We start from the raw sequence: 26,364 nt of genomic DNA, 5'->3' as shown, positions 1-26,364 counted from the left end.
ACAAAGATCAAACAAATCCTGGCCAAGTCACAGCCTGCCACACTGAAGGGCTTATCTCTGTAGGAAAGAGCATGTGTATAAATAAATCTATGGATCACAAATCCATTAAAAACCTGTGTTCAGTTCCACCAGTTTTTGTCCTAAGTCTTCTTCCATATGCTCTCTTGACCTTTTAAACAAACACTACTACATTTATCAAGGGTCACAAGCTGAACTGATTTTGCAGGAGATACACCTTTTTAACAGCTAACAAATTTTTCAAGTAGAACAAGCAAACAAAGACTCCTAGGGGCCAGTGTTACGGCACAGCAGGTTAAATTGCTGCCTAGAACTCTGGCATCCCACATTGGAGTGCCAATTCTAATCCAGTTTCCTGCTAATGCTCCTGAGAAGGCAGCAGATGGCCCAGGCACTTGGATATTTTGCTGGCCACGTGGGAGACCGGGATTGAGTTCTCGGTATTTGGCTTTGAGCTGGCCTAGTCCCAGCTGTTGTGGCCATTTGAGGAGTGAACCAGATGAAAGACCTTTCTCTCTTTTTGTAGCTCTGCCTTTCAAATAAATAAGTAATAATTTAAAAACAAAAACAACTCTTCCCTTCAAAATGGAAATAGTAAGACACTGAATTGAACTTTGAGACAGGAAAAACCTTTGAGGAGATCCAAGAATCCTAGGGTAGTATGGTGCAAGTAGGGTGAGGATGAGGGTGGTTACTATACTGAGCATCCCGCCTGTCTTGCTTTTCAGGTAAGAGAGTTAGATAGGCTCTTGTGAATCTTCAAAGGGAAAGGCCAAAGTGGTTTCTTCTTGCCCATCACTATTTTGGTAATAATCTCTGATTCCTCCTATCTTTATATTAGACTCACATGTCAAAACCAGCACTTAATACAGATAAACAGATGTCTCTTGATATGTGTAAAGGATTGGTTCCAGGACCCCTGCCCCACCCCAAACCAAAATCTGCAAATGCTCAAGTCCTCTTAATCTACACACATCTTCCCATACACTTTAAAACATCTCTAGATTTCTTATAATATCTAATATAATGCAAATAGTTATAATATTTAGGGACCGATGACAAGAAAACATCTGTCCGTGGTCAGTACAATCACAATTCTTTCCAGTATGTTTGACCCACAGTTGCTTGAATCTGCAGATGCAGAACCCAGGGCTAACCAACTGTTATGTATTTTCTTTTCTCCACTGCCCCCAAGTGGTAACAAGAGAACTAAGTCTAACAATTGGATTTTTTTAAAAATGTGATTAGTTATGATTACTCATAATGGTAAGCCTAGTCCCCTAGATGAAATGGCACTTCTTTGAGTGCCTAATAACCAGCACATGGTAAATGGACAACCTCAATCCCCCAAACAGGTACTTGACTATTTTACACATGTGGAAGCCTTCTGAAGAGAGTGGTAGGCAGTGGGTGACTAGCTGCACCTCCTGTACCTGCTGGTGGTACTGTTGGGGTCTGTCCTCAGGAATTAGGAGACACTGGTCTACCTTCTAACAGAGCCTTGTGTGCCCTGACCCTTGCACAACTCAAAGATGACGCAGAAGTAATCCTTACATTCAGCCCACAATAAACAGGCAGACACAGCCCTAAGGAAACCTGATCTCCGATATCAACCTATTTATTGTCAGTCTTCAAGCACCAAGAAAAAGTGAGCTCCCAGGAGAGTAGAAATGTAGTTCCCAGCTGCACTCCCATCACTTAGCACACACTACAGCCCAGATGTTCAATAAATACTGGGGATGAAATAAAGTCCAGGGGGAAAACAAGCCACCACTACTAAGGAAGAAGACAGATGTTCCCCCTCTCCCAGCCCTCCAAGACTTCAGCTCTCACAAGAAAGATGAAGCCAAGGATGAGGAACCCTTACTGAGGGCTTTTTCGTGGACGCCCTGGGCCAGGCTGAAGCTTACTGAGGTTGACAGAGAAGGGTCAAGACAAGGGCAGAGCAGGATCAGCAGTGGATTTCCGATCAGAAACGTGTTTCTCCCTGCACTGAACTCATCCCCCTTTCCTTTCCTCACATGTATCAAAGCATCACTGTGTCATTAAGGCAACTCCTACAGGCAGGACTGGAGTGAGGTTATGACTTCAGTCTAGTGTAAGCACATAAGGGATTAAGAACAATCTGTGGAAGCAAAGTTTGTTTTGCTGCTTGCTATAAAGCAAACTCGAACCAGTTTCCACAGGAGGAGATGATGAAGGCAAAACCATTTTGAAGCCAGAAATGAGAAAATCGGCTTAAGAGCTCATAAACATATGTAATTCATGACTAAAGGCGCTGCACTGTTACGCAACGTGTCAGGGGAGTGAATTTCCAACCTCATGACTCACGCTTCTGCATTTCACATGTTACTGGACGCTGCTTTCATGTGAAAGTAGCAATAAAAGCGCACCATAAACATACCAGACAGCCAAAAACCGTGAAACCACCACAGCTCGTGGGGGAAGAATCTCTTTAAACTGATACCGCCCCGTCCAGGGCCAGCCTCCAACGGGAAGTTACTCCATCTTTTGAAAAGTATGGCCTAGCTCAGGCCCCAGGAGGTGGTTCTCCGCCTAGAACTTGGTTCTGGTTTACTACAGACAGGGCAGGGGAGCCAAGGCCCTGGGAAGACGCTCCAGGGTAGGCCGCGCCGCACCTACTCGGCCTCTGCTCTCGGCCCGCGGGCCAGGGGGGGCTCCCCACCCTGCCCACCTCCAGGCCGCCCTCCTCTCCCCGTAACGCCCCCGGGTGGCCTGCGGGGCAGAGCGGTTCGTGGGCGGCTCAGATGGATCCAGCAGTGCCGTCTGCCCGCCCCTCCCCCGGGGTCATCCACCAGTTCCCGGCGACTACACAGCTCTCTCGACTACACGATTTTCACCGACTTTATTGGCTCCGGACCCCCCTGACATCCAGCACAGTCAAGAGTACTGCGGGACGGCGACGAAGAGAGGCTTGGCGGGGGGAAGCCGGCTCCCTTTTCGGCGGCGCCAGGGTCACTTGCTCTTGGCCTTCTGACTCTCCGTCTTCTTGGGCAGCAGCACGGCCTGGATGTTGGGCAGGACGCCGCCCTGCGCGATGGTCACTTTCCCCAGCAGCTTGTTCAGCTCCTCGTCGTTGCGGATGGCCAGCTGCAGGTGGCGGGGGATGATCCGCGTCTTCTTGTTGTCGCGCGCGGCGTTGCCGGCCAGCTCCAGGATCTCGGCCGTCAGGTACTCCAGGACCGCAGCCAGGTACACGGGCGCCCCCGCGCCGACCCGCTCCGCGTAGTTACCTTTGCGCAGCAGTCTGTGCACTCGGCCCACCGGGAACTGCAGGCCCGCGCGGGAGGAGCGGGACTTGGCCTTGGCCCGCACTTTGCCGCCCTGCTTTCCACGACCGGACATGTTCACCTCTAACCTCAAACGCCAGCCAGGCCGGAAAAAAGCAAAAAGAAAAAAAGCCAAACAACCAACCGAGTCCGGTCCGCGAATGAAGCGAACCCTACCGGAACTGCCTACAAACTCTTTGCGGCCACTAGGTAGCGCCTTCCCATTGGGCGCCGCAACATCCGCGGCTCCAGTGGTCAATGATAGGCAGGCTCCGCTCCCAACCAGCGGGATTGCAGAGGGACGGCCTGCTGCAGCTGTGTCCAATCAAAAGAGCAAACGCCTAGTCCTCATTTACATAGCCGCCCATATGAATACTCAGGGGGGCCGAGTGCTCCGCTTTAGGAAACCAGGTGAATATAGCAGATGTTGATGTTTCTATGTCCGCGCTCGCTCCCAGAGAAATAAACTCCTAAGAAATAAAGAAACGTGGTTGGAAACAGTCCAAGTCTGGAGGGCAGAGCTGCTCTGTGCACAAGTACGAAGCGCTGGAGCCAGAGGTGCCCCCGCTGAGGCACACGTGTGCCAGAGGTTGCTGTGCTTTCGCTGGGAGGCCTTTTTTTTTTTTTTTTTTTTTTTTTTTTTTTCTGGAGTGCGGCGTCCTAGCCAAGTGGTTGCTGACTCCAGAGCCCGCGGTTCTGAGCAAAGCCGCTCACCAAGCAAAATCCTGCCTTGTGCCTTTATACCAGCTCCGTGCAGTGCTGGGGGTGGGGATGGGGGGCTGGCTCCCACAGAGGCCTCCTCGGTGCTGGGCCATCGGAGCTGTGCTGAGTAGACCAGATGACACTGCTGTGCCCACAAAGTTGCAGCTTTCGGGCTGCGAGTCGTTCAGTTCTAAGGGCTTTGGAACAGGAGTGGCAGACCGGGTGAGAATTCCATCTCCTGAAGGAGAGAGCAGGGTCGCTTCGCTGAAACCTGCTCTCTCTTGTCTTCGAGGTTGTGGACCTGGGTTGCTGGGACGGACGGCTTGGCTTTGGCCGGCTCTGTGTAAGTCACAGCATCGCGGGTCACTTCCCCGGGAAGAATCCTTGCAGTTGGCTCCAGAGACTAAAGGAAAAACAGCAGCAGCTTGTTCCTACACACCTGAACTGCAGACCCACAGCCTTTGTTTGTTGTTGTGTTTTTTCTAATTCCTTGAGGTAATTTCGGCGTTCTCCACAGGAACGCTGCTACTTGATGCGATGTTAAGGCACATACATACTAACATAAGCATTTATTTGGGGGCTGGCATTGTGGCCCAGCCATTAGGCCGCTGCTGGTGATGGATGCCAGTTTGAATCTCAGCTAGTCCATTTCTGATCCAGCTGCCTGCTAACGGGCCTGGGAAAGCAGCAGATGATGGTCCAAAGGCTTGGGCCCCTGCCTCCCAGGTAGGAGACCAGGATGGAGTTCCAGGCTCCTGGCTTTGATCTGGTCCAGCCCTGGCTCTTGTCATTTGGAAAGCCAACTCACAAACGAAAGATCTCTTTCTGTCTCTTCCTCTCTCTCTGTTGCTCTTTCAAATAAATAAATCTTTTTTAAAAAAGTATTTTTGTGTGAATTTTAGTATCCATTTAAGTTAAAAACAAAACCTCTTGCTGCCCTATTAACCATTTGATCTCTCTGAAATAGTTTTCAAGTACTCTTCTCTGTTCTTACATCCTCGCACAATGATTTCCCCAATAGTGGTGATTTAATAAATGTCTCTGAGGCTGAGAAGCAGCCTGTTTTGGTTAAGATGGTCATCCTGGCGCCAGACTGCTTCCATCCAAATCCTGGCTTTTGTTAGTAAAATGGTGCCGTCTTATCTGTGGCACCATCTATGCCTGGGACACCCTCCTAGGCTCTGGCTCCCACCTCCATTGCTACAAGCCAGGTGACCAATGGCCCAACCACAGGTGTCAGCTCCACCCCAGCCCTAATGGGATTCACTGCTCCTACTTCCCTGGCCCCTAGAAAAGGTATAACAGGGCCTGCTTCCTGTACACACACTTGTGCTCTCTCTTGATCTCTCTCTCTCCTGATTCCTCTCCCTCTTACTCTCTCCCCCTCTCCCCCAGCCTGTCAGGATTCTCCCACCAGACAATAAAACTTTCCCTTAACTCTGGTGTTTGATGTCTTTTGTGGCGGCCTTACAGCTTTGCTATTTATCAGCTGAAATTAGATAATTTATTAACTTCCCTACCTATCTCAAAGTGTTGTTTGGAAAATAAAATACATTTGCGAGCATCTAATATCTCTTAAATGTACAGAATAAATGGGCATACAAAACTCTGATGTGGTTTATAACAAGATGTCCCTGGAATGAGTTCTGTAAACTAGCTTAAATTTTTGTCTATATCATGGGAAACTTCTAACAGATTTTTTAAATTACTACTTGGGCCACATTTTTCCTTTTTATTCTTGTAAGCAAAGATTTCTAATTTGAAAAATTCTGATTTGATATTTTAGAAGAGTAAATATAAAAAATCAGTCAATTTGCAATGATAATTCTCATTTCTTCAAGATCTGATAAGCTTTTCCTACTTTGAGTCAAGGATTAAAATTATGTAGTAGTCTCATTATTCAGGATTTTGTCCAGCCATAACAAGCATTCCAAAGGCTCTTTTAATTCATCTTTTTTTTAAAAATTTTTTGACAGGCAGAGTGGACAGTGAGAAAGAGAGAGACAGAGAGAAAGGTCTTCCTTTGCCATTGGTTCACCCTCCAATGGCCACCGCAGCTGGCACGCTGCAGCCTGCGCACCGCACTGATCCGATGGCAGGAGCCAGGTACTTCTCCTGGTCTCCCATGGGATGCAGGGCCCAAGCACTTGGGCCATCCTCCACTGCACTCCCGGGCCACAGCAGAGAGCTGGGCTGGAAGAGGAACAACCAGGACAGAATCCGGTGCCCTGACAGGGACTAGAACCCCGTGTGCCGGCACCGCAGGCAGAGGATTAGCCTAGTGAGCTGTGGCGCCGGCCAGAAATATTACAAATTCTTACCTTTTCTGCAGGAAAGGCTTATCTTCGAGACTAGGAACACTGAATCCAATTTGCTAACTATTCATTCCTCAAGATAGTAATTAAGCACCTGAGAAGCAGTTGTGAATCATCTCCTAAATATCCATGCCTTTTAATGGGAGTCAACCTTTGGTGAGAGTACTGTCTCCTTAAGCAAGACAACTGAAACTTTCGTTTGTATTCAGGATTTCTTTTGAGAAAGGATTAGTGGCCTTTTAACTGATACATGAGGTATAAATCTCTTTCAAAACCACACTTGTGGCATCCACTTATTTTACAACTTTTAATTTTTAAGTGGAAGATGTGAGAGCCTTGGATCTGATTGGCATAAGAAAAAAATGTACAATAAGTCAGCTACATAGCATAGCAACAGCTGTTTGGTTCAAAAGCAAATACAAGAACTGTGGGTGCTTGCAGGGCAGGAGGGAGGAGAGGCAGCAAAACCTTCAAACTGTACACAAATAGCAGAATGGGAAAAGGAGGCGCCGCGTGGGAGCAGGCCTAGGCTATGCAAAGGTTTTTAATTCTCTCTCTGCAGGGTCACAAAAGAGAAAATTAAAAATGTCCATTCTCCCCTCCAAAGGATCCAGAGTTGAAAAGCTGCAATAAGACCTAATCTGTTGTAAGACGTTGCTAGTTCCATTTAGGAATGGTATTAAGTTACCATTCTTAGGGGAAAAAAAACAAGTTTAGCTCTGAAAGAGAGTGGGCAAAGAGGGAGGGAGGGACGAAGGGTCCCGGAGGAGCGCGGGCGATCCTAGTTTTTTTTTTTTTTTTTTTTTAGAAAGTGTAATTCTATTAACTAATACTGTATAAACGGTCGAATATACCAGTTTGAATTGTTTTTTAAATTTATCTCCAAAACATCAAAATTTTTTTCCACTCAAGCAAAAGAAGACACCGGGCCACAGCGTGCGAGCTTTCTCAGCTGCAGCGATTGGGAGGAAAGTCTTGGAGGTGGAGATTAGAGATCCGCCCACCGTCTTCCTGTTTTCAAACAGGTCCGCCGCAAGGGGCTATAAGTCCTGCGCCGGCGGCAGCTGCGGCAGATTCTGGCTTCTGCTGGTGGCTGAGGAGAGCTGAAATACGACCATGTCCGGACGCGGCAAAGGCGGCAAAGGCCTGGGCAAGGGCGGCGCCAAGCGCCACCGCAAGGTGCTGCGCGACAACATCCAGGGCATCACCAAGCCCGCCATCCGCCGCCTGGCCCGGCGCGGCGGCGTCAAGCGCATCTCGGGGCTCATCTACGAGGAGACCCGGGGCGTGCTCAAGGTCTTCCTGGAGAACGTGATCCGCGACGCCGTCACCTACACGGAGCACGCCAAGCGCAAGACGGTCACGGCCATGGACGTGGTCTACGCGCTCAAGCGCCAGGGCCGCACGCTCTACGGCTTCGGCGGCTAGGCCGGCCTCGCAGCTGCCGCGGAGTACCCCCAAAGGCCCTTTTTAGGGCCCCCAGCACGTCAAGAAAAGAGCTGCGAACACGCTGTTGGCGTGCCGTGCGGGCGCCTTTTGGCAGATACGACAGAATGGGGTGGCTACTGCCGCGGGAGGGCCCCGGAGGGTGGACCCAGAGCAGTGGAGCCTCAGGTGGGCGGCAGTGGATGCACGGGTCGTCTTTGTCTTAGCTGGTAACTAGAACTCCGGGGACCCTGGCTTCATACCGTTCTGATGTTCGAATTTTGGAAGGCCAGGGTTCCCGGCTTTGGCTCAGCCCTGGCTATTTATTGAAGGCATTTGAACTTGGCGGGTGGGGCTCTGCCGACCAAATTAAGTAAATTGGGCTACGGGGCTACGAAGTTGGCCGTACACTGAGGTTTGAGTCTTAAGCGTGGCCATTGGCTTCTGATCGTGCGGCTCAAGATGTCTGCGTGTATGTATATAATGGCTCCTATGCAAATCCAGGCTAGCGGTGTTCCGCCTCCTATTGGAGGAGACTGTACGCGGCGGGACGCAGCGTCCAATGGGAAAGCGCCTCCGCGAGCCGGCGCGATTTGAAGTCGCGGAGCTGCTAGCTCTGGAGCCTGACGGGTCCGAGCGTGTGGGGTCTTCGCTGCCGTTTTGAGTGGCAGGAGGCCAAGCTCAGGAGCTGAAAGCAAGGCGGCAAAGCTCTCGGACTTCGGTTCCCGGTGAGCTAAGCGCATAGTTACCTACGCTGAGCGGCTGGGTGTCCGGCCCTCAAGAGAGGCTGGATCTTCTCGACCCGCAGCTGGCCAAGCTGCCCGCCGTCCAGGCCCGTGCTCAGGGGACGCTCCCTAGTGGCCCTGTCGGCTTCCGAGTGCAGGTCCCGCGGGGCTCCAGGGAGATGAGCGGCAGGCTGGGTACTGATAAGCGAGGTGGAGATGCGGGCCGGAGAGCTGTGAGGCACGCTGCTTTGGGGGCTGCGGGGTGACCCTCGGCACCCGTGGAGCGGGGGCGTGCTGAGCGCGCCTTTTGTCGCACGGTGGCGGCTGTGACTTGGGCACTCATCCTTGCTCTGACCGGCAGGGGCCGCCCGGGAGGCGAGGCCGAAGTCGGTGCTTTGGTCTCGCCCTCCCAGCTCTTGGCCGCCTGACGTCTCAGCACAGGTATGCAACGTGTGGATTTACTTTTTTTTTTTTTTTTTTTAATTTATTTGAAAGGCAGAATTATAAAGAGAAATCTTCCATCCACAAGTGGCTGCAAACAGCCAGAAACTCCTTCCAGGTCTTCCACTAGGGTACAGGGACCCAAGCACTAGGCCATCTTCCGCTGCTTTTCCAGGAGCATTAGCAGGGAGCTGGATCGTAAAGGGAAGCAACCGGACTAGAACTGGTGCTCATATGGGATGCCAGGGTCTCAGCAGATGAACCCCTTGCTCCACCAGCCCGAACTGGGTTTAAAATTGAATTCCTATTTTCCATGAACGTTGTGAAGTACCCTGGTTTATGAGGGAATTGGGGAGGGGCTTGGAACCCTAAAATGCATTGTGATCCTTGCAGCCTTCAGGAACCCCCAACTCTGGCTTTTCTGAACGTGGAGTCTCCGGGCGTCCTGAGGGTGGTGGGCCAGGTGGCACTGGGCAGTGTCCCTGCCCCAGGACTGTAGGGTTGTATATTGGCATATATGTCGGTCTGGAAGACCAGGCTGGTTCTTTGCCATCGCACGTTCTGTAGTCCGGGTTCCCTCAGCCATGGCCTGGCATTGCACCAGTCCCTGTTAGCACATGCAGTATCGAATGCTTCTTTCATTCTTCAAGCTCCACTTTCCTTAATATAAGTGCACATTTTAATTACTTAAAAGAAATAGCTGGGTATACTTAACCACCCTTAGTATTTGAGAGACTGAGTGAATTTGGGAAGATAAATAATTGATTAAATAATTGGTTAGATAATATCTATTTAATGCTTGACTTAACATGAATCAAATTATTGAGGATGAAAGGTTAGGACCCCGGGGAGGATGGAGATATTTATATGACAATCCAAAAATTATCTACTTGTATGTATTTAATTTACCTAGAATTGTTTTGATTTTTTGGTAGTGTCCTCAATTCTTTGTACCTGCCTAATAGAAGTTAATATTCCCTTATAGCATAGGTATATTTTGTTCTTGTTTTATGTCCCCTATGAGCCTAGGAAATCTTTGTTTTTGTGTTTGACTATGATAGCATTTACAAAATGTTTTAAAAGTGTGAAGCCAGAAATAAGAAAGAAGTACAAGTATTTAAAAGAACAAAGCATGGGGCCTGCGCTGTGGCTCACTTGGTTAATCCTCTGCCTGTGGCGCTGACATCCCATATGGGGTGCCGGGTTCTAGTCCCGGTGCTCCTCTTCCAGTCCAGCTCTCTGCTGTGGCCCGGGAAGGCAGTGGAGGATGGCTCAAGTGCTTGGACCCCTGCACCCTCATGGGAGACCAGGAAGAAGCACCTGGCTCCTGGCTTCGGATGGGCGCAACGCCAGCCGTGGCAGCCACTTGGGGAATGAACCAACAGAAGGAAGACCTTTCTGTCTCTCTCTTTCACTGTCTGACTCTGTCAAATAAAAAAAAATGAAAAAAAAAAAAAGCATATGTATATATAATATATGTGTATATACATACACATTTTCTTTTGGAGTAGTCAGGAATGGCATACTACGTATTATGAATTATGACTCTAACCTAGTCTCTAATAGTGGAAATTGAGAAGTGGTGCTGGGGACACTGGAAAAGACTATATCATGACTCTTAAGGATTTGGAATTCCATCTGAAATAATTTATAATTTTCCTTTTAAAGATTTTATTTATTTATTTGAGAGGTAGAGTTACAGACAGAGAGAGAGAGAGGTCTTCCATCAGCTGGTTCACTCCCCAGATGGCCGCAACGGCTGGAGCTGCGCCGATCTGAACCCAGGAGCCAGGAGCTTCTTCCAGGTCTCCCACATGGGTGCAGGGGCCCAAGCACCTGGGCCATAGCAGAGAACTGGATCGGAAGTAGAGCAGCTGGTCTTGAACCAGCACTCATATGGGATGCCAGCACTTCAGGCGAGGGCATTAACCTGCTGCACCACGGTGCCGGCCCCCCAATCTCTTTCTAAAGACTAACTCACTAAATTAAGGGAGGGTTGCATGGGTCAAGGTGGCCTCATAGGACCTCAGATCACAAGACTCAGAGTTCACTCACCATTACCCTGTATGGATAACATTTTACTGCTAGGCTCTGTCTTGAAATGTTTTATATGCATCCTAGGCCTTGATCAAACAAAATAACAGCCATCTACACAGAGGCCCCAGACAGACTGGAACCCACCCTGCCATCACAGCCCTGCCTGAAGAACAGGCTGGCCATCCTATCACAAACCAACAAAAGGAATGCTACACCACTGTGGACCAACCAGAGACTTAACACACAAGTTGACTGCACACCTCTCGACCCAACTTAAATCTGTAACAGTCCTTAGTCAATGCCTCAGGGAGCTCAGCAGCTACCCAACTCTGTTCTGTGCAAATAAATACCCACTGTCTTCCACCCAGTGTGAGGGACTGACTCTCAGGTGAATGAACCCAGGTTTGGGTCTGTATCAATAGGAATGGTGTGGTCTATCCTCACCTCCATCTTTATAATTATTGACATTTTTGTCAATATCACAAACTACTCAAATTCAAATGAAGTATTTAGAAGCCCGAAATATCTATTTCACCTTGCCTCTTCCTAGCATGATCTAAGCTTCCTTTTTCTAGGTTTCTTTGAATAATTCAGCTGAGATTAAATCTGATTCTCCTACATAATTTAAACACAGATACGTCTGATTGGACTTGTGAACCTATCTACTTCCAGTCTGAGAAGCTGTATTCCCATGAACAAGGAACACAAAATCCATCTGTCAAAGCTGAGATAATATGAAACTCTTAGCCATATTTTTTTAAAGATTTATTTATTTATTTGGAAGGCAGAGCAACAGAGAGAGAGGAAGAGATCTTTTCTCACTCCCCAAATGGTTACAACACCCAGTGTGGACCTGGCCAAAGTCAGTAGCCAGAAACTTCATCTTCCATGTGAATGCTGGGTACTTAGGTAATCTTTTACTGCCCTCCCCCATATATTAGCATGGAGCTGGATCAGAAGCCAAGGAGCAAAGAAGCTGGGACTCAACTGGCACTGTGACATGGGATGCCAGCTTTGCAAGCAGAAGCTTAACCCACTGTGCAACAACATTGGCTCCTAGCTCTATTTTTAAGATCCTCATAATGAAAAATATTGATATATGACAGGAAATGTATAATGCTAGGTCATAACTTGAATTTTCAATATATATAAAAAACATTAGATATATTTCCCTTTTAGAAATCTGCTATGGGGAAAGAGTCTGAGATATAAGTAAATTAATAAAATTTCCACAAAATACATTTTTTTTTTGCAACAGCAGCATTAAAAAAATTGTTTATGTATTTATTTGAAGGGGAGAGATCAATCAGTTTTCCATCCACTTGTTCACTCTTCAAATGGCCACAATGGCCAGGTCTGGGCCAGGCCGAAGCCAGGAGCCTAGAACTCAATCCAGGTCTCTCATATGGCTAATAGAGGCCCAAATATTTGGACCATGATCCACTGCCTTCCCAGACACATTAGGAGGGAGCTGGATTGGAAGCAGAACAGCCAGGACTCAAACAGGCACACTGATAATGGGATGCTGGCATTGCAGGGGCAGCTTAACTCCCTGTACAACAATCTCCTTATCCTCACCCCATTGCAGCAACATTTAAAAAAGAAAAAGACATGTGGCATAGAAAGCTAAGCCTCTGCCTGCAGTGCCATCATTCCCTGTGGACTCCAGTTTGAGTCCCAGCTGCTCCATTTCCGATCCAGCTCCCTGCTAAATGGGCATGGGAACATAGTGGAGGATGGCCCAAGTACCCACATGGGAGACATGGATGGAGCTCTTGGCTTATGGCTTTGGATTGACCCAGCCCTGGCTGTTGTGGTCATTTGGGGAGTAAACCAGGGGATAGAAGATCTCTGTCTCTCTTTTTCTCTCTGTATCTCTGCCTTTGAAATAAATAAATGAATCTTAGAAACAAAAAGACAATCTGAAGTTCACATTAAGGGAAAGTATTAAGTAAATTATGGTTCATCATAGAATACATCAAGATAAATAACTTATAAAAATTAATAGCCAGATAATTATAATTCTAAGTTAAAAAGGCCATGTGGATAAACAAAAGTTAAAGAAATATAAAACCCAAAGAAAAGCCATATAGAATATTGGGCATATATATATATATATAGAGAGAGAGAGAGAGAGAGAGAAATACATAGATATACAGACATCTCTGATCTCAAAAGTATGCATAGGAAAAAATAAAAATTTATCAAATGTGAAGATTTATTTTTTTCTGAATAGTAGTGCTAGTATGAGATTTTCTCTTTTAATCATTTTCTTCTAGTTTCCAGTGTTTCTACAATGAGCATAAGTGTCATAAATAGCCTTTTAAAATTACAGTATATTTTACAACATTAAAATTTGTTGTTATTGATTATGACATTAAATGTATTGTTTCAGGACACCTACTAAGCAGGTATCTACCAGTTTTTAAGAGGAGAGAGGCTGTTCTCAACCAGATGAATGGCTAAGTTTGGAGATTGAATAACTCATTTCAGGGCCTGCGTTGTGATGCAGTGAGTTAAGTCACTGCTTGTGTTGCTTTCATCCCACACTGGAATGCTGGTTTGAATCCCTGCTGCTCTACTTCCAATCCAGCTCCCTGCTAATGTTCCTGGGAAAGCATCAGAAAATGGCCCAAGTACTTGGGCCCCTTCTACCTGTGTTGAAGACCAGTTTGGAGCTCCTGACTCCTGGCTTCAGCCTGGGCCACCACACATTTGTGGAGTGAACCAGTAGATTTAAGATCTCTCTCTCTAAATCTTAAAAAAAAAAAAAAAAAAAAAAAAAGACACTAGCCACCCATTCCAGCACCACCAGCGGTCCTTTGGGATTTGTTATGGACTGAATAGGACTTGGCTTCCCAAATTCATGCAGACATTTGAGTTCCAAAGTCTTATATGCATGGTAATTGGTGCTAATGGTTGATGGATTAGAGTGGAGGCTTGATCCAATAATAGCATCCAAAGGTGCAGGTTCTTGGGAAGTGATTGGATTGGATGAGGTTGCTAGGGTGGAGTCCCATAATTGAAGCATGATAACATCATAAGGAGAGACCACATAGAGGGCAGAAGAGTGCTCACCATGTGGTCAGTTCTCTGCAAGTGTCCACTACTGCCACACTCATCAGGCTACCTGATCTCAAGCTCTGAACCTCCGAATTGTAGGCCCAAATGAATCTGTTCCTTCCTAAGAAGCTCCTCTCAGGTATTTTAGTTAAAGTAACAAAAAGCTGACAGATAAATCCTAAAAGAACAGTGAGTGTATCTCAAGAAAGTAACTTGCCACGGGCTCCTTTATTTAGTCATGACTAGAGACTGACCCCTGGTGGATGGTAGGTCTGCAGTCTAGAGTTTGGAAATAGTGATGAGTCTACCTGATTCAACCTGATTGGAGCTCTCTCATGTGTGTTGTCTCTTTCTGTCTCCCTGTCAAATAAATAAATTCAAAATTAATAAAAATTTTAAAACCATTTTTCTACTTTAGCTATAGGATACTTTAAAAATTATTTATTTATTTGAAATTCAAAGTTACAGAGAGGAGAGACAAAAAGAGATCTTCCATCTGCTGGTTCACTCTCCAAATGCCTCTATGGGCCAGGCCAAATTCAGGAGTCAGGAGCTTCATCCCAGTTGCCCACACGGGTGCCAGAGACTCAAGCACTTGGGCCATCTTCTACTGCTTTCCCAGGCCATAGCAGAGAGCTGAATTGGAAGTGGAACAGCCAGGACATGAGCCAGTGCCCACAGGGGATGCCAGTGTAGCAAGCAGTAGCTTAACCCACTCTGCCACAACACTGGCCCCTAAAGGATTCTTTTTATTCATACACTTACATGACACTGTTCTTTAATATTATAGCCAATATTTGAATCAAGGTATTTTTATTAGTTTCCAAAACATTGTCTATCATATCTATATAAAGTATTTTTTGAAAGTGTAGTATATGATCATTTTTTAAAACTCTATAAAATGATACATTCTAGAATAAGTGCCCCAGATCTCTTGGTAGTTCATTACCAACTCAATCTTTATTTATTTATTTATTTATTCATTCATTCATTCATTTATTTATTTTGACAGGCAGAGTTAGACAGTGAAAGAGAGAGAGACAGAGAGAAAGGTCTTCCTTTTTCCATTGGTTCACCCCCGAAGTGGCCGCTACGGCCAGTGCATTGTGGCCAGTGCACTGCATTGATCCAAAGCCAGGAGCCAGATGCTTCCTCCTGGTCTCCCATGTGGGTGCATGGCCCAAGGACTTGGGCCATTCTCCACTGCCTTCCCAGGCCACAGCAGAGAGCTGGACTGGAAGAGGAGCAACCGGGACAGAATCCAGTGCCCCGACCAGGACTAGAACCCGCCCGAGTGCCGGCGCCACAGGTGGAGGATTAGCCTAGTGAGCTGTGGCGCCGGCCATCAACTCAGTCTCTTATAAGAACTATTTACCTGTTCTTCAAAATATATTCTGTGGATGTGAGCATTCACATGCCTATGTGGAGTCATATGTACTTCCTTTTGAAATCATACGTATTTTTCTGTGCTTGGCAGATTTTTCTTCTGTGTAACAGTTTTCTACATGGAGTCATAGATGTCTACTACATCCCTTTCAAAGGCTGTATAGTAGTATATTACATAGAAAAAGATGAATTATACATTTTTAATGTCTGACCAAAAACACAGAGGTAATCACTTTAAAAGATTTAATTCTCCCTAAAATGTTCATTGAAGTCTATATTCCAAGCCCTGTGTCAGTTCCTGGGGATGCAGAGGTGATCAGATTTGATCACTGAGGGTTGTGAAGCTGACAGCTTTGGAAACCTGATGAAAGCATACCCATTTTATACAGTAATGAAGTACTACTACATAAGTTTTGTAAAAACATTTAAACACACATTATTGGGAATGATCTTAATCCATTGCGCCCACTAACTAAACACCATATTCTAGGTACTTTAAAATACCAGTAAGTTATTTAAATGCTATGATATGGAAGGTCAAGGTCAAGGTGCTGGCAGTATCAAGGGCATGATTGCCATTCTTGAGGGATTCATGAATTTTAGGATAGCATAAACATTTAGACCACAGCAGGAAGCATGGAGCCTCCCTGTAATCACACATTGATGTTTTTCTTCACTTAAGGAAGTAGAAAAATACTGTCAGTTACCATTTATTTTTAAAATTTATTTGTTTGACAGGCAATGACAGAGAGAGGGGCAGAGTCAGAGAGAGAGGTCTTCCATCTGCTGGTCACTCCCCAAATGGCCTCAACAGCTTGGACTGTTCCATGGTTACCAGAAGCCCAGGAAGCTGGCTGAGTCCCACATGAGTGACAGAGGCCCAAGTAAGTAAGCTATCATCCACTGCCTTCCTGAACTCATTAGCAGGGAGCTGATTGGAACCACGGCAGCCAGAGCTCAAACCAGTGTTCAGTATGGAATACCAGCGTCACAAGTGGCAGCTAACCTGCTGTGCTGCAAAGCCAGCCACACTTATTTTTACTGTATTCATATAATTTTTCTATGCTAACTGCATTTATTTATTTATTTATTTATTTATTTATTTTTGACAGGCAGAGTGGATAGTGAGAGAGAGACAGAGAGAAAGGTCTTCCTTTTTGCCGTTGGTTCACCCTCCAATGGCCACCACGGCTGGCGTGCTGCTTCTGGCGCACCGCGCTGATCCGAAGGCAGGAGTCAGGTGCTTATCCTGGTCTCCCATGGGGTGCAGGGCCCAAGCACTTGGGCCAACCTCCACTGCCTTCCCGGGCCACAGCAGAGAGCTGGCCTGGAAGAGGGGCAACCGGGACAGAATCCGGCACCCCGACCGGGACTAGAACCCGGTGTGCCGGTGCCGCTAGGTGGAGGATTAGCCTATTGAGCTGCAGCACCAGCAATAATATAATAGTTGTTAAATCCAGTTGATAGGATACCTGTGCTTTTGTTTGAAATGTTTTACAATGAAAGGAAAACAAGTTCATTCTATTTTTTTTTATAATTTTAGCAATATACTCATCTTCCATTACTCAGTTCACATATTGCAAAGTATATAACATCATAATTATAGTTTATAGTCAGACACGTCTGAGTTCAAAGACCAACAAAAACACCTGTTATCTGAAAAGTGCATCCTTTTTTCTCTCTGTTCAGTGTTTAGTCTATTGTAACTTTGAAAAGGTTATTAAACCATGATTATACATTGGTAAAATATAGGATGATTATTTACTAAATGCATTTATGGTCGGTGCTGTGGCTCAATAGGCTAATCCTCCACCTAGCAGCGCCGGCACACCGGGTTCTAGTCCCGGTCGGGGCGTCAGATTCTGTCCCGGTTGCCCCTCTTCCAGGCCAGCTCTCTGCTGTGGCCCGGGAAGTGCAGTGGAGGATGGCCCAAGTGCTTGGGCCCTGCACCCCATGGGAGACCAGGATAAGTACCTGGCTCCTGCCTTCGGATCAGCGCGGTGCGTGGGCTGCAGCGGGCCGGCCGCGGCGGCCATTGGAGGGTGAACCAACGGCAAAGGAAGACCTTTCTCTCTGTCTCTCTCTCTCACTGTCCACTCTGCCTGTAAAAAAAAAAAAAAAAAAAAATTACATTATGAAAAATTGCCAGATATTTTCTTTAAAAAATAATAAATTTGATGGGCCTGAAGCTGTGGCTCAGTAGGCTAGGCCTCCACCTTAGGCTCCGGCATCCCATATGAGTGCCAATTCATGTCTCAACTGTTCCTGTTCCGATCCAGCTCTCTGCTATGGCCTGGGAAAGCAGTAGAAGATGGCCCAAGTGCTCAGGCCCTTGCACCTGTGTGGGAAACCTGGAAGAAGCTCCTGGCTTTTGATAGGCCCAGCTCTGGCCGTTGCGTCCCCTTGGGGAGTGAAACAGTGGATGGAAGACCTTTCTGTCTCTCCCTCTCTCTGTAACTCTCTTAAATAAATAAATAAGTAAATAAATCTTTAAAAAATAGTAATAAATTTGAACAGCCAGGGCAAATGTTGTGCAACAGCTGAGTCACCACTTGGAAAGCCCAAATTCCATATTGGAGTGTCTGACTTCTAAAATATATCCCCGCAGATAATGATATTTTGCTGAACTTAAATCATAAATAGAATGTTTTGTTTATTGTCACTTATTAGCTATGCTTTTAACAATGTTGGGTCTTTTTTTTCTTTTATTTATGTATTTGAGAGGTAGAGTTACAGACAATGAGAGGGAGAGACAGAGAGAAAGGTCTTCTCTCCATTGGTTCACTCCCCAGATGGCCGCCACGGCCGTAGCTGCACCAATCCGAAGCCAGGAGCCAGGTGCTTCTTCCCGGTCTCCTATGAGGGTGCAAGGGCCCAAGCACTTAGGTCATCTTTCTACTGTTTTCCCAGGCCATAGCAGAGAGATGGATTGGAAGAGGGGCAGCCGGGACCAGAACTGGCGCCCATATGGGATGCTGGTGCTGCAGGCGCAGGATTAACCTACTGTGCCACGGCGCCAGCCCTGAGTCTTTTTTTATACCTATGAATTTGTTTTTAACACTCCTTCATTATTCAACCAATCAATTTAATAGTACACTTCAAAATGGCTTAAATTGCCTTTGAACAAAACTTAATTGTTGTATATATTCTATACTACTTAAGGCTAAGTCACTTAAACATTGACACGTGCAGCAGTGGCATAAAGCCAGCACATCTGTTTGCAGTGTAAATATACTACCAAGTCTTTGTATAGGTACTGTTCCTTCTGATAACAAAAGAATAAAAGAAGTTTCCTGGACATTACCCAGCCCCAGTTTCTATAGATGTTTGGGGAGTGAACTAGTGAATTGGAAGATCTCTCTCTCTGTCTCTGTTTCTCTCTACATATTTCTCCTTTTACATAAAATAAATAGGTAGATAAATTTGTTAAAAGAAAGGGAATTAAGTATTGACAGGGGAAACAAAGCAAGCCAAAAATACTTATATGTAAATATAAAAAGATCTGAAAGACTCAACTGTTATTGTTACTTTGGGGACAGCAGTAGTATTAATAAAGGAATAAAAGTTATTTTTACATCTTCATCCATAAATGAAAACAGTCACAAACTGTATATTAATATTTAATTTAAAATAACTCAATTTTAAAAATAAGTTTAAATTAACCTAATATTATTCTACTGCATGGAAGATCACACTTCATTTTGCTAACAGGATCTGTGCCTCTCATTTGGTGATTGCCTCCCTCAAGCTATTTCATTTCTTATCCCTAGACACACAAAACTAGTTTAAGGTTTAAAGGCCTCAATATGTAATTACTTTAATAGCATAGTAAGAATTTTTTACTTGACTAAATGAAGCAGTTTTAATTCCATCTCTGTGTTAATATTTATGGGTATATATATGGATATATATATATATATATGGATAATATTTATGGATAGTGGGGCTGGCACTGTGGCGCAGTAGGTTAAGCCTCAACCTGAGCATCTCATTATGGGTGCCAGTTCTAGTCCCAGCTGCTCCTCTTCCAATCCAGCTCTCTGCTATGGCCTGGGAAAGCAGTAGAAGATGGCCTAAGCACTTGGGCCCCTGCACCCATGTGGGAGACCTGGAAGAAGCTCCTGCCTGGCTCCTAGCTTCGGATCGGCCCAGCTCCAGCTGTTGCAGCCATTTGGAGAGTGAACTAGCAGATGGAAGACCTTTCTCTCTGTCTCTCTCTCACTATCTGTAACTCTGCCTCTCAAATAAATCAATAAAATCTTTTTTTTTAATTTTTTTTTTTTTTTTTTGACAGGCAGAGTGGACAGTGAGAGAGAGAGACAGAGAGAAAGGTCTTCCTTTGCCGTTGGTTCACCCTCCAATGGCCGCCGCAGCCGGCGCGCTGTGGCCAGCGCACCGCGCTGATCCGAAGGCAGGAGCCAGGTACTTATCCTGGTCTCCCATGGGGTGCAGGGCCCAAGCACTTGGGCCATCCTCCACTGCACTTCCCGGGCCACAGCAGAGAGCTGGCCTGGAAGAGGGGCAACCAGGACAGAATCTGGCGCGCCGACAGGGACTAGAACCCGGTGTGCCAATGCCGCAAGGTGGAGGATTAGCCTAGTGAGCCGCGGCGCCGGCCCCAATAAAATCTTTTTAAAAAATTTAAAAAATTTTAAATTTTTTAAAAATCTTTTTAAAAAATTCTGACAGCATCAGAAGCCATGTGGAAACCCTGAAAATTGTCATTAGTCCTAGGCCAGATCATGACAATAGAATTATTTTAATTTAAGACTTGGGACCTAAGTATGAATCATTACAAGCATCCATTATCTTTTGCATACAGCCATTGGTGGAAAATCAGGTAATGATTGGCAATTTGAATTCATGACAATAAGAATGGTACTTTTTTTTTTTTTATGGGATATGTATTCTTTAGAATACTATACCGCAGTAAGAAACAACGAAATCCAGTCATTTGCAACAAAATGGAGGAATCTGGAACACATCATGCTGAGTGAAGTAAGCCAGTCCCAAAGGGACAAATACCATATGTTCTCCCTGATCGGTGACAACTGACTGAACACCAAAAAGGAAACCTCCTGAAGTGAAATGGGCACTATGAGAAACGGTGACTTGATCAGCATAGCCCTGACTGTTAATGAACAACTTAATACATTATCCCTCTTAGTAGTTTTTTTTGTCTGTTCTACTTAATATGACTGGTTTAATTCTGTAATTATCACACAGTTATTCTTAAGTGTTGAAAATTAACTGAAATGTGATCCCTGTTAAACATAAGAGTGGGAATAAGAGAGGGAAGAGATGTACAATTTGGGACATGCTCAAGCTGACTTGCCCCAAATGGTAGAGTTAGAAACATACCAGGGGACTCCAATTTAATCCCATCAAGGTGGCATGTACCAATGCCATCTCACTAGTCCAAGTGATCAATTTCAGTTCACAATTGATCATAATGAAAGGACTAAGAGTCAAAGGGAGCACATAAACAAGTCTAGTACCTGCTAACACTAACCGATAGAATAAATAAAGGGGAGAGTGATCCAACATGGGAAGTGAGATACTCAGCAGACTCATAGAATGGCAGATGTCCTAAATAGCACTCTGGCCTCAGAATCAGCCCTAATGGCATTCGGATCTGGCTGAAAAGCCCATGAGAGTATTTCAGGCATGGAAAGCCAAGACACTCTGGCAAAAAGATCTCTGTGAGTGAGATCCCAGTGGAAAGAACAGGTCTTCAAAGAAGGAGGTACCTTTCTCTGAAGGGAGGAGAGAACCTCCACTTTGACTATGACCTTGTCTAAACAAGATAAGAGTCGGAGAACTCAGAGGGCTTCCATAGCCTTGGAAACTCATGACTGGAGCATAGGGAGATTACTGATGCCATAGACAGGAGTGTCAATTGGTAAAGTCAACAACAGGAGTCACTGTGCACTTACTCCTCATGTAGGATCTCTGTCCTTAATGTGCTGTGCATTGAGATTTAGTGCTATAACGAGTACTCAAACAATATATTTCACTTTGTGTTTCTATGTGGGTGCAAACTGTTGAAATTTTTACTTAATGCATACTAAACTGATCTTCTGTAAAAAAAAAAAAAAAAGAAAGAAATTATCAATTCCCAACTTGACTCTCACTGGGATTAAACATGACAATAGGTCTGATCTGATTTCATCATCATTTTAAAAAAATCATCTATTATTTTTCACTTTATGTTTCTGTGTGGGAGCAAACTGTTGAAATCCTTACTTAATGTATACTAATCTGATCTTCTGTATATTAAGAGAATCAAAAATGAATCTTGATGTGAATGGAAGGGGAGAGGGAGTGGGAAAGGGGAGGGTTGTGGGTGGGAGGGACGTTATGGGGGGGAAGCCATTGTAATCCATAAGTCGTACTTTGGAAATTTACATTCATTAAATAAAAGTTAAAAAAAAAAAAGATCTACTTATTCACTTGACAGAGTTACACAGAAAAAGAAGAAGAGGCAGAGAGAGAGAGAGAGAGGTCTTCCAACCACTGGTTCACTCCCCAGATGGCTGCAACAACTGGAGCTGCGCCGATCCGAAGCCAGGAGCCAGGAGCTTCTTCTGAGTCTCCCACGCAGGTGCAGGGGCCCAAAGTCTTGAGCCATCTTCTACTGCTTTCCCAGGCCATAGCAGAGAGCTGGATCAGAAGTGGAGCAGCTAGGACTTGAACCAGCACCCAGGAGGTGGCCTTTAACCGCTATGTCACAGAGCCAGCCCCAGAGTGGTACATTTTAGTCATATCAATGGGTGTAAATTATATTTTTATTATCAGTAATTTTATGAAACACCCATGTTAACTGGATACTTTCACTGCAAAGAATGATTTCCAGTTTAGCAAATTGTATTTTATATATTAAGTTTATATATTCTTCTCTTCAAGAAATTGAACTTTCTTCTCTACCTTTCTCCATAAAAATTGGTTTCCCATTCTGCCAACAGGTTACTGAATTTTCTCTTGATGTTTAGCTCACTTTAGCTACCGCTTATTTGTCATTTCAGGTTCAAAACCATGTTGAGGGGAAACATCTACCCAGCCCGGCCTCCATGATCCTTTGGTACTCCTGACAGAGCAACAGATGGATCTTTAGTGAATGACTTTGATAAAGGCCCTGTATTCAAATCTGGAAAGGGATTGAACCCTGGTGCATGATGGATGTGGGTTCCACAGGGACTGTGGATGTTGTGTCCATCACCAACTGATGTCCTGAGCAGACGAATGCAGCTGTGGTTCTGATTGGATGCTCTCCTGCTCAGATCAGCAAGACAAACTCCAAGTAAGGACTGAAACATTGAGCTTAGATACCATCAAATGAATAACTCATGAAGTTTTCCTATCACTTTATGCCCATCCACCAGTTCTCATCTCTACTTACAGTTTGAAGAACTAAGTCTAGGCAATTTTCTTGACATTTCTGTTATCTGGATATACAGAAATATACCATTCTCAAATGAACATTTAATGTATTCATTAAGTTGGTCTTTCAGTTTGCTAAAATGGAACTCTTCCTTGCAGTAAAAGTATCAAGTTAATATGGGTATTTAATAAAATTAACTGGTAATTTGAAATAGTCAATCTAGTCAAAAATTACCCAAGTAGTTTGTACCATGCTATTAATTTCAACATGTTTTCTAATTAGAAAATAAATATGTAGTGCCAGCTTTAGATGTAAGCTACATATAACAATTCAGTGTACTCAGTTTTATCAACCATAATGTTAACTTTTCACATATTATGACCTCTAACAATATAAGGAATATAGACTTGGCTGTTGGGGCCATTTGGGGAGTAACCCAGTTGACGAGAGATCTGTCTCTCAGTTTCTTCCTCTGTCACTCTGCCTTTTAAGTAAATAAATCTTTAAAAATAAAAATAAGGGGCCAGTGTTGTATCATAGCAGGTAAAGCTACCACTTACAACGCTGGCATCCTGCATGAGCACCAGTTTATGTCCCAGCTGCTTCACTTCTGATCCAGTTTCCTGCTGATGTACTTGGGAAAAGTAGCAGAAGATGACCCATGTGTTTGGATCACTGCCACACATGTGGGAAACCCAGAAGCCCCTAGCTCCTGAATTCAGCCTGGCCCAACCTTGATCATTGCAGCCATCTGGGGAGTGCACCAGTGGATGGAAGATCTCTGCCTCTCTGTCGCTCACTCTTTCTCTGTAACACTTTCAGATAAATACATTTTTTAAATTACACAAAAAATAAATAAATAAAAGCATAGCACAGGAACTGGCATTGTGGCTCAGCAGGTTTAGCCCTACTTGTGATGCTGGCATCCCATATCAGTGCCAGTTCAAGTCCCCAATGCTCCACTTCTGATCCAGATCCCTGCTAATGCTCCTGGGAAGGCAGTAGATGATGGCCCAAGGACATGGGTCCCTGCCACCTGTGTGGGAGACCAGGATGGAGCTCCAGGCTGGCCCACCCCATTTGGGGCCATTTGAGTAGTGAAACAGCAGATGGAAGATTTCTCTCTCTCTCTCTCTCTCTCTCTCTCTCTCTCTCTTTCTCCTTCTCTCTCTGATGCTGTTTCAAATAAATAAATCTTTCTAAAAAGTAAATTAATACAGTCATGTACGGTACATAATATATCAATTATAATAATGACTGTTACTGGTTTGTATATTTATTATATGACACTTCTTATTGCTATTTTTCTGCATGATGCTTTTTTTAAAAAAAAAGTTTATTTATATTTATTTGGAAGACAGAGTGACAGAGGGAGAGACAGACAGAGATCTTCCATCCACGGTTCACTCCTCAAATGGCTCCAACAGCCTAGATTAGACCATGCCAAAGCCAGCAGCCTGTACTTCATCCTTGTATCCCACAGGCAGTGCAAGGGCTCTAGTACTTGGGCCATCCTCTGCTGCCTTCTGAGGGAGGTGGATCAGAAGTGGAACAGCCAGGACTGAAACCAGCACTCTGATAAGGGATTCCAGCCTCAGAAGCAGCAGCTTGACCTGCTGTGCCACCAACACCAGTCCCAAAAGTACTCCTTCTACTTACTTTTTTTAGAAATTAGCTATTAAACAACCTCAGGCAGATCCTCCAGAAGATATGCCAGAATAAAGCATTATTATGATAGGGCACCAGAATTCCATGTGCATTATCACCTCTGAAAGCTTTCCAGTGAGGCACAATGTAGAAGTGAAAGACAGTGATATTGATGAAGCTGACCCCGTGACGACCTGGGCTAATGTGTGTTTATGTCCCTGCTTTTACAAAAATGTTTTAAAAGTAAGAAAAAAAATTAATGGAAAAAATTTATTGAGTAATGATATGAAAGAAACAATTTTTACTGTTGTACAATGTGTTTGTACTTTGAGCTAAGCTGTTTCAAGAGTCAGAAAATTAGACGAATTTAAAAGTTTACAAGGTTAAAAAAGTTACAGTAAGCTGCAATTAATTTATTATTGAAAAAAGAAAAAATGTGTTTTAGAATTTAGTGTAGCCTGAGTGTAGTGTTTATGGAGTCTACAGTGGTGGTCAAGAATGTGCTAGGTCTTCACTTTCATTCACCTGTCACTCACTGGCCCACTCAGAGAAACTTCCATTTTTGTAGGCTCCATTCGTGGGGAGTGCCATAGGGAGAAGTAGTATTTTTTTTTTATCTTTTATGCCCTAGTCTCCTTATATCTTTTCTATATTTAGATATTCAAATACTTAGGATTATGTTACAGTCACCCATAGGATTCAGTACAGTACATGCTCTACAGGTTTGTAGCTTAGGAGCAATGGGCTCCATATAGTGTAGGTGTATAGTAGGCTATGCCACCTAGGTTACATTAGTAATATTCTATGATGTTCGCACTGCAACAAAATCACCTAATCTTGCATCTCTCAGATTCATTTCCAGTTGTTAAGTGGCAGCTGTCTAACAATCCCTGCTTCAGCCCTTTCTGAGAACATAGGAACACTGTTAAAAATGGGGGCTTGGGAAGGAGGGAAAAGAAGACATCGCTCAAGGCTGGAATAGGGTTTCTCTTGGAATAGGGGAGGGGGCGGGGGAGAATGCAGGATAGTAGTACACCAAGGAAAGAAGCAAGCCTGTTAGCTCAGTGAGCAGCTTTACCATTTACCCAGCTGAGCTTATCAGGAGTTGCCCTTGATTATTCCCTCTCAATAATGTTCCAAGTCCAATCAAATATTGTGTGCCATTCATTTTATCTTTTAGATGTCTCTGGAACCCATCAGCATTCATCTAGACCTTACTGGAACTCTTAACTCACACAAACAGACACACACAAAACCCCTGGTGAGGTTCCTGCTCCCAGCCTGCCTATCTCTGGAACATTCCTTCCATGGCAGCATAAGTAGTCTTTTTATGTTTTTTTTTAAGGTTTATTTATTTTTTTGAAAGTTAAGTTAGAGAGGGGGAAACACAGAAAGATCTTTCATCTTTTCATCTCCAGATGGCCACAAAGGCCAGCACTGGGCCAGGCTAAAGCTAGAAGCCAGGAGCTTCATCCAACCCAAGCATTTGGGCCATCTGCTGCTTTTCCCAGGCCATTAGCAGGGAGGTGGATCAGAAGTGGACCAGTCAGGACATGAACCAGTGCCTATATGGAATGTTGGCATCTCAGGTAGTGGCTTTACCAATTGTACCACCTAGCCCCATAAGTGGTCTTTTCAAAATTCAACTGATCACATCCCTTTCTTGGCTCAGTGGGCAAAACCCCAAGTCCTTAATAGCCTTCAGGAAACTCCAAGGCCTGTCCTTGCCTACCGCTAGCCCTCTGCACTCCAGCCATGCTTGTGTGCATGCCATACCCCTCTACCTCTGGCTCTTGACACAAACTACCTCCTGGTGCATTGTGCCCTTCCTTTCTTTCTGTTAATTTAATACTCATTTATCCTTCAGGGCTTGGCTTAAAGGACAATGTCTTAGGGAAGCTTCCTTGACTTTGTAGAATATGTTAGGTCAATCT

At 44.8% G+C, this 26,364-nt stretch overlaps 3 protein-coding genes across 3 annotated transcripts in view; 2 read left to right on the top strand and 1 right to left on the bottom strand.

Moving 5' to 3' along the window:
- Positions 1-2,865: 2,865 nt before the first annotated feature.
- Positions 2,866-5,401, bottom strand: H2AJ (H2A.J histone). Its single transcript, XM_002712652.6, has one exon. It carries the CDS (start codon positions 3,382-3,384, stop codon positions 2,995-2,997), a length of 390 nt encoding a protein of 129 aa, XP_002712698.1. The 5' UTR covers positions 3,385-5,401; the 3' UTR covers positions 2,866-2,994.
- Positions 5,402-5,537: 136 nt separating this feature from the next.
- H4C16 (H4 histone 16) lies at positions 5,538-13,009 on the top strand. Its single transcript, XM_070049439.2, has one exon. It carries the CDS (start codon positions 7,442-7,444, stop codon positions 7,751-7,753), a length of 312 nt encoding a protein of 103 aa, XP_069905540.1. The 5' UTR covers positions 5,538-7,441; the 3' UTR covers positions 7,754-13,009.
- GUCY2C (guanylate cyclase 2C) overlaps positions 8,348-26,364 on the top strand; it is a 109,647-nt gene continuing 91,630 nt past the window's right edge. Inside the window, exons 1-2 of the mRNA XM_051850284.3 lie at positions 8,348-8,478; positions 22,428-22,702. The gene's annotated coding sequence lies outside the window, so the exon portion shown is untranslated. The remainder of the gene's footprint in view (positions 8,479-22,427; positions 22,703-26,364) is intronic.

The sequence above is a fragment of the Oryctolagus cuniculus genome, chromosome 9 (genome assembly GCF_051225735.1).
Source record: "Oryctolagus cuniculus isolate XC-2025 breed Fujian yellow rabbit chromosome 9, ASM5122573v1, whole genome shotgun sequence".
Classification (NCBI taxonomy): domain Eukaryota; kingdom Metazoa; phylum Chordata; class Mammalia; order Lagomorpha; family Leporidae; genus Oryctolagus; species Oryctolagus cuniculus.
This window is presented reverse-complemented; position numbering and strand designations above follow the sequence as displayed.